The 7,978-nt window shown below is 37.9% G+C and overlaps 1 protein-coding gene across 2 annotated transcripts in view; it reads right to left on the minus strand.

The window, feature by feature from the left end:
* Positions 1 to 7,872, minus strand: part of osbpl10b (oxysterol binding protein-like 10b) — a 72,047-nt gene extending 64,175 nt beyond the window's left edge. For both annotated transcript variants that reach the window (XM_073847243.1, XM_073847242.1), the window contains exons 1-3: positions 7,455 to 7,872; positions 3,481 to 3,656; positions 593 to 672 (exon numbers count right to left, since the gene is read on the minus strand). In XM_073847243.1, coding sequence (XP_073703344.1) covers positions 593 to 672; positions 3,481 to 3,656; positions 7,455 to 7,666 — 468 coding nt within the window. In that variant the 5' untranslated portion in view covers positions 7,667 to 7,872. The remainder of the gene's footprint in view (positions 1 to 592; positions 673 to 3,480; positions 3,657 to 7,454) is intronic.
* Between the last annotated feature and the right edge of the window lie 106 nt (positions 7,873 to 7,978).

Here is a 7,978-nt window from a genome sequence, read left to right on the forward strand (position 1 = left end):
CAATTTGGACTTTCACTGTATGGAGAAAAATCCTGGAATGTTTTCCTCAAAAACCTTAATGTCTTTGTGACTAAAGACAGAAAGACATGAACATCTTGGATTACATGGGATCGACTAAACTGTCAGAAAATTTTTATTCTGGAAGTAAACTAATCCTTTAAACCAGATCAAGACTTACAGGTATAAACTGGCTAATGACCTAATTTGAAATGCCACCTGTTACAACAAGCCTTATATCCAGTGTGATGAACTTTATTCTCTTCTGAAAAGAGACTGAGAGTAAACAGCATCACAAATCACACGACTACAGGGGCAGTTTGTCATCGAAGTGGTGCCTGGAGAGGTCAGAGGAAATGGAGAGCGAGTCAGTCAGTACACAGAGTGTGAGAGACAGAGACAAAGACAGGAAGGATGACAAGAGAAGATGCACTTACAGAAAGGACAGTTAGTACATCATCGGTGACAGAGTGAACAAAATCAAAGGAGGACAGCCTCAAGACAAACATACTGCTTTCTAAAGCAAGAAAAAGTGAAAAAGATGTAAAGGAAATGAGAGCACAGTGTGCCGGCGAGTTAAATGTAACTGGGTTACCTTGGCACTGCCGTCTGAGTGGCGACGGGCACAGAGCTGAAGCTGGGTCATCCACATCTGCTGCTCGCGAGCATCACAGGCTGAAAGAAGACACGCGTACTATAAATGGCCATATTCATTCATGCTGCTTCTACAGCTAATTTAATTCAATAAACGCAATGTTCATTAAAAATAATGAATGTGTTTGGTTAGGTAAATCCTTATAAATAGTCATGCATATAAAAGGGTTCATATTATGAGAAATGAGAAACTTTTTTTTTTTAAATGTTAACATTCTTTTATCCTTATATTACAGGTTAGATGTCAAAAACCAAATGTTCCGTATTTTATGACTTTTGGTGAATAATGACATACATATAGGCTCACAAGTTCATATGGTGTTGCTTAGAGGATGACATATTTTATGATACGTAATAGGATTTTTCCATTGGTTTTTGGATTACTGCATAAAATAGGCTTTGTGACTAACATACAGTATGTTTATGAATCTTACGTTTTGTTTGATAATCTTCACAGATGATGACAACTTTTATTAATTTTGAAGCCTCAATATACAGTTGAAGTCAAAAGTTTACACCCCCCTTTCAGAATCTGCAAAATGTTGATTATTTTAGCAAAATAAGAGATGTATGTTATTGTTTATTTAGTACTAACCTGAATAAGATATTTCACATAAAAGATGTTTACATATAGTCCACCGGAGAAAATAATAGTTGAATTTATTAAAATGACCCTGTTCAAAAGTTTACATCCCCTTGGTTCTTAATACTGTCATTAACTGAATGATCCACAGATGTGTTTTTTTGTTTAGTGATAGTTGTTAATGAGTCCCTTGTTTGTCCTGAACAGTTAAACTGCCTGCTGTTCTTCAGAAAAATCTTTCAGGTCCCACAAATTCTTTAGTTTTCCAGTATTTTGGTGTATTTGAAACCTTGCCAACAATGACTGCATGATTTTGAGATCCATCTTTTCACACTGAGGACAACTGAGGGACTCTTATGGAACTATTACAGAAGGTTGAAACGCTCACTGATGCTCCAGAAAGAAACAACATGCATTAAGGGGGGTGAAAACTTTTGAACAGAATGGAGATGTGTCAAATTTTCTTATTATGATAGTTACATGTTTCCCAGAAGACAAAATAGTTGCATGTTTCCCAGTAGACAAAATAAGTTCAATTTACCCTGATTTTCAAAAAAAACAAAAACATTCAGCAGATTCTGAAAGGGGGATGTAAACTTTTGACCTCAACTGTAATTAAAAACCTATTTAAAATCTCATTGACCTAAGCACAAAGAAACAGAAAATGTAAAACTCATTTCCAGGTTTTAGAACTAATTCCTGGAGCCCTATTCATGGATCAGTTCTAAGTTGCATTCATAATGCTTTTTTGTTTTAGCTTGACAGCTCATAGCCATAAACTGTTACAGTATCTGGAATTTGTGAATATTCTTTAGAATTCTTTTGTGTTGAATGGAAAAAATAACAGCATATGTGTTTTGAAAGACTAGAGGTTGAGTAAATAATATTTTTCATTTTTAATGAATAGATCTCATCATAAATTCCTAGCTGATCAATCACAGTACAATAAGATATTTTTTCTGAAATGTTGTTTTAAAATAGAAAATAGATTACCTAATTAAATATGCAGAACTTTGCATACATTTCCATAACATCATAAAGCCAGGTTTCATTTTCTTGCTATATTATGTTTATTTTATATTATTTTATAATGTTTTTATAGAGGGGATCACTCCACAAATCAAATATTTTTTTACTCAAATACACTAAAATAGTGTCAACAAGTCAGAAATATATATATTTTTTACGATGTTTCCGGCAAATGATATGAACAAACCACTCTGTAAAAATATTCAGAATATAGAAAGGAATAAAAATAATGTAAGTGCTACTGAAGGAGAGATTTGTTTTTGTGCATGAGAAAAAAATCCATTTGCGAAAACATATGTAATTCGATTGAAATCTACAGACACACAGGGAAAGTAATAATAAAATAAACACTTTAATGTGTGATGTGAATGTTTTATTTCCAGTATTCTGAAAGGTTTTTCCAGCGCTGTCTTGCCTAAAGAAGATCTTGCATATCAGCAGACAGGGTTTATATATGGCCTATGAAAATCTAGTTTTAAGGTCATTAGGTATGGTATGGTTACCCAGGGAGAACAAATGCAAGCTTTTTCATCGACACAAGACCGAAAAACTCAATTTGTGGCTTGTCTGTAACCCGGGGTGAGACTGAGAAGGTGTGAAATGAGAAAAATAGCACCTGAAGATTATCATTTCAGAGCGCTGGAACACTGGGAGCGGACGAGACTCCGCCCGTGGCGAGGCTGTCAAACTACTGGGAATAACGCTGGAGGTGACAGCTTTTTTTCCAGCGAAATTCATCCTCTCACAACCTCTCTGAAATTGCCTTTGTTACAAATGGCCGATTTGGCTGGTGGCATTTTGCTTGTAAACTCCTGACAAGGTCTAAATGAGTTCTCACAGTCGCCTCGGACCGAAAGAGAATTTTGATGTAAAACCATCATAAAAGATTGTGGCATACACTGAATGCCAACCATGAAAAGACCCCTGCCGTATTCGAAAAGACACGAGATAGGGAAAAGTACAGAGATCTCATCTGACGTGGAAGTAGCTAGCAAGAAAGAAAGGGTGAACGTGGACAACTAAATCACAGATAAAGGGGGATGCCTGAGGGGAAAACACATATCAAAGAGATACTTCCTTATGAGACGTTACGCAAGACAATGTGAGGAGACTCAAGTTAAAGAAGAATGGAGGTGGAAGGGATCAAATTGGACACAAATGGACATGTTAAAAGCAAAAGCAAAGGATTGAAATCCTGAAGAGGGGAGGATGCTCACCCCGCAGTTTGAAGAAATCTCCATTTGCAGCATAGACTGTGAACATATATGGGAACTCGTCGCTTGGGGCCACCGAGGAGCCGATGAGGGGCAGGGACCCTCGTGGCTTCTGGTTCTTACTGTACTCGTTGATGAAATACTGAAGCTGGCCGAGCTCAGGGTCCAACACAAAATACCTGCATGATGAAAAACAAAGAGGAGAAGATGATTACATTACAAATAACCTAGATTTTGACAGCACGTGATGCCTGACATGTTCTGAGTAGTTGCTCTTCATTGCTAGGGGTTTTTGCTGGTTGCCAGGGGGCTGCTATGCACTTGCTAAAGTGTTCAGAGTCGTTTTATTACTGCACTGCTATGTGGTTGCTATTGTGCTCTCGTTGGTTGCTAGTGTGTTGCCATGTGCTTCCTAGAATGTTGTGAATGGCTCTACTGGATTTTGAAAATGCAGGTCCTTACAAAAACTATTAGACAACAAAAATATTTGCATATAATGTTGACTAATCATTTCAGCCCTAACTGCATTGCTATGGGGTCCCTAGGGTCTTCATGTTGGTTGCCAGGGTGTTGTCAGAGTGGTTTTATTACTGCATTGCTATGTGGTTGCTATTGTGCTCTCATTGGTTGCTAGTGTGTTGCTATGTGGTTCGTGAAATATTCTTAATGGCTGTACTGGATTTAGGGCTAAAACGGAAGATTATGATAATTGATTAATCTAACAATTACTCAACTAATCATAGATTCTTTTAATGATTAATCAGTATATTTTGATCAATCATTTAGTTAGTTCAATTAGTTAAAATATTGCATTAAACATATTCTATTCAAGTGTAGTACTGGGAAGGAGGGGGGAGGGAAGGGTTACTAAAAGTAGCCCAATTCTAAACACCATTCAAAATATTTTCAGAAGTGCTGTATTCTTTCTCTTGGATTATATACAGGAGGGCTGAATAGTCTTGCGCAACAGTGCCACACTGGTCAAACTGCATTTTTGCAGGACCTTACATTAGATAATATGAGATCAAAGTCATCAAACAATTATAGACAACAAAAATATTTGTTGATAATTTCAACTAATCATTTCAGCCTTAAAGGAACACTCCACTTTTTTTGGAAATAGGCTCATTCTCCAACTCCCCTCGAGTTAATAAATTGAGTTTTACCATTTTGAAATCCATTCAGCCGTTTTCCTGTTCTGGCGATATCACTTTTAGCATAGTTTAGCATAGATCATTGAGTCCTATTAGACCAGTAGCATCACGTTCAAAAATGACCAACGAGTTTCGATATTTGTCCTATTTAAAACTTGACTCTTCTGTAGTTATATCATGTACTAAGACCGGTGGAAATGCAAAGCTTCAATTTTCTAGGCTGATAAGATTAGGAACTACACTCCCATTCCGGCGTAATAGTGAAGGAAGTTTGCTGCCGTAATAAGGCTGAAGCAGGAGCAGTAATACCACGCAGCACATGTGCAAATGCTAAACTAGCTGGGAACTCATTTCTGATAATACTCCGCCTGCTTCAGCCATATTACGGCAGCAAACTTCCTTGACTATTACGCCGGAATAGGAGTGTAGTTCCTAATCTTATCAGCCTAGAAAATCGCATCTTTACAATTTCCACCGGTCTTAGTACACGATATAACTGCAGAAGAGTCAAGTTTTAAATACAACAAATATGGAAACTCATTGGTCATTTTTGAACTCAATGCTATTGGTCTAATAGGATTCAATGATCTATGCTTAGCAGTTGCTAAAGTGTTCTGGCTGGTTTTATTAATATGCATTAATATGGGGTTTCTACCAGGTTCTTGTTGGTTGCCAGAGTGTTGCCAAATATGAGTTTGTGGGTTCTTTCTAGATGTTTTAGTATATGCCAGTTGAAAATAGTCTGATCACTTAGAAAAGTACCAGCACACTCTCCTCAAAATTTTGCCCGATATGAAATATCGCTTATGTCCATAACAGAAACACGATAGCTACAATATGAGCCAAAGTTTAGTACTTTAGGGGTTTGTTTAAAAGTATGAGCAATAGTATCAGTAATGCTTGCCTTAGAAAACACAACTACATACAGCTAGTATAACTGCCCTGAAGCAAAAAGCATATGAGAGTTTTACGGTGGCCATTATTACTCCCTTTCCTTTCTCATTATTCGTGATGCATTACATGCCACGTCTAGTTCCCCTCTGTCAGGGCCAACCAGAGAGGTGCTTTATACGGGATCGTAACTCTGCAGGGAATGGATTGTAATCACCCGGTTTGGGTGCTATAACACAACAGCCACCCTCTCTTAGTAAAAAAAAAATAGTTGTGCTGCCAATTTCTATTCCACGGTCGCTCTGATGGGGTCTCTGAAAGCTAGACAAAAACACATCATTATTTTAAAAAGCAGCTAAAAGTATGAAGATCAAAGCAGCAACTAATGCATTGATTTTGGTGGCGGAGGACAGATGATCACTGTGGAACTTTGGTGGCATTTTCTTACATAACCTCATCCCCCATTATGATTCACCATAAAAGAGACATTGTGTTATATCTCCTCACCCTTAAAAAATAAAAAATGATAATTTAATATAACAGCTACACTTTTTTTAATGAATTAAAAAAGGCTGCTCAAGTCTAACTGTGCTAACATGTTCACTAACATGTGTTCAGTGGTTAATTAATGAAATCTGTGACAGATATTCTCTTAGCAGTTCTATTTAGTTATTCTCTCCCAGGTCCAATTCTCATCAGGTCAAAGTATTGAGTTGGTGTGGAAACCTCTCTCTCTCTCAAACACACACCCACAAATCATTAAGCACTAAACAGTGACTAGTACTGAGGTTAACGTGAGGGCTATTTCTGAGCCATTGCGGAGGACGGGTAACCCTCCGGTCGTGCTGCTCGTTATATGCTTGGCCTGTTCCCCCATCGATCGCTGGACTAAGCAACAGAATGAGCACAACATTATGAATGTGAGGGATTTCCCATCACGGATGAGTCATAGTCTCTCCCAGATGAAAGAGCCTTAACTGTGGGCTGTGCTGCACTCAACCCTGCAGCATACACAACCATGAAATCCAACAGAAACAAAAAACCTCCCGCTTTCAATGAGAGCCTCCTGCTTTGGAGTGTTTCTGCATAGCTCAGCTGGTAAAGGGCTCATTTCACATTTAGATTCCTGACTACAAATAGACATTTCATTATGGAAAGAACCTCTAAAACTGAGCACAATATCATGAAATCATGACCTTTCAGACCACTGATGTATGTTTTCATGATGCAGGAGACCTTTGAGTATATTTTGTGTTATTATGTAGAGGAACAAGCTGCATACTAATGCAAATTAGAGTACAAAGCTGCAATGAGCCTGTAGGATAAATCAAATCATAAGAGAATATTACATAACACCAGAACTTAGATAACAGGTAGAGAAACTAAGAGGTGTGACCTGCATCTTCAATCTCAAAAGATTTCATCAGAATTATACCAAATGCAACATTTCTAAAAAATTACATGCATTTCTAAAAATGGCTTTGTTAACAATATATATTTTTGACATATTTTACATACATATATTTTTCATGCATGATGTCATAATGTATCGAAATATGTTAATTAAATTCTCTTTTACTTCTATTTCTGACAAAAAACTTAATCAAACACGATCTTTAGGTGGGTGGATAAGGCTGTCCAGATGTTCAGCATCAACAGAGGGAGAAATCAAGCACATGTAAACAATGAAACATATGATTTCATTTATGCATAGCGTCGTAATGCACTGAAGTAAACCGCGTTCTGTTTATTGCTGGAAGAGGACGTGTCTTCAATCTTTGATCCAGATACTGGATGTCATACATAGAAATGATGGCATGATATTGATCAGAAATGTGAACTATAAGTATAAGTCCACCATTAAAAAAACATTCGGCATTCTGTATGGGTTTGAAAGTTGTAAAGAGTGAGCAAGCGCCAAAAACTCTTTACCTGTTCTGCCAGCCTTGTAGTAAATTGGTGTATTTGCTCAAAACCCCCTCCAAGTGTCTCTTTTGGCTCTGAGACGGCTGAGTGTCCGATACAGCCCCTGTTCCCGGACTATACGAGCCGCTTCTTGCCTGTCTGTGTGCGGGATTCCCCAGATCCGTGGACCACTTTCCTTTACTGCTCCCTGAATGCGACACGTTCAGTGTTTTTTCCATGATTATTCCAAACTCTGGATCATACAATGTGACGGTTCAAAATCCAAAGCTCAGTTTTATAAGCAAAGCAAAGATACTGCTGAAAATTATCATCGTATGGAGAGTGGGTGACGGGAGATTACTTTCATTTTTATCTTGCTGGCTTGCCTTGGACTCTTTAATGGGCTTATCCGTGTTTCCATTGGAATCAGTGTGTGGTCACTCCCCTCCCGCGCTCAACCGACAGGAATGCTGCAGCTTATAGGCTACATCAGAAAGGCGCTAGTGAATGTGAATGTGATGGTTGAACGTAAAGCCACGCCCCCTCATTAT

The sequence above is a fragment of the Garra rufa genome, chromosome 9 (genome assembly GCF_049309525.1).
Source record: "Garra rufa chromosome 9, GarRuf1.0, whole genome shotgun sequence".
Lineage (NCBI taxonomy): Eukaryota > Metazoa > Chordata > Actinopteri > Cypriniformes > Cyprinidae > Garra > Garra rufa.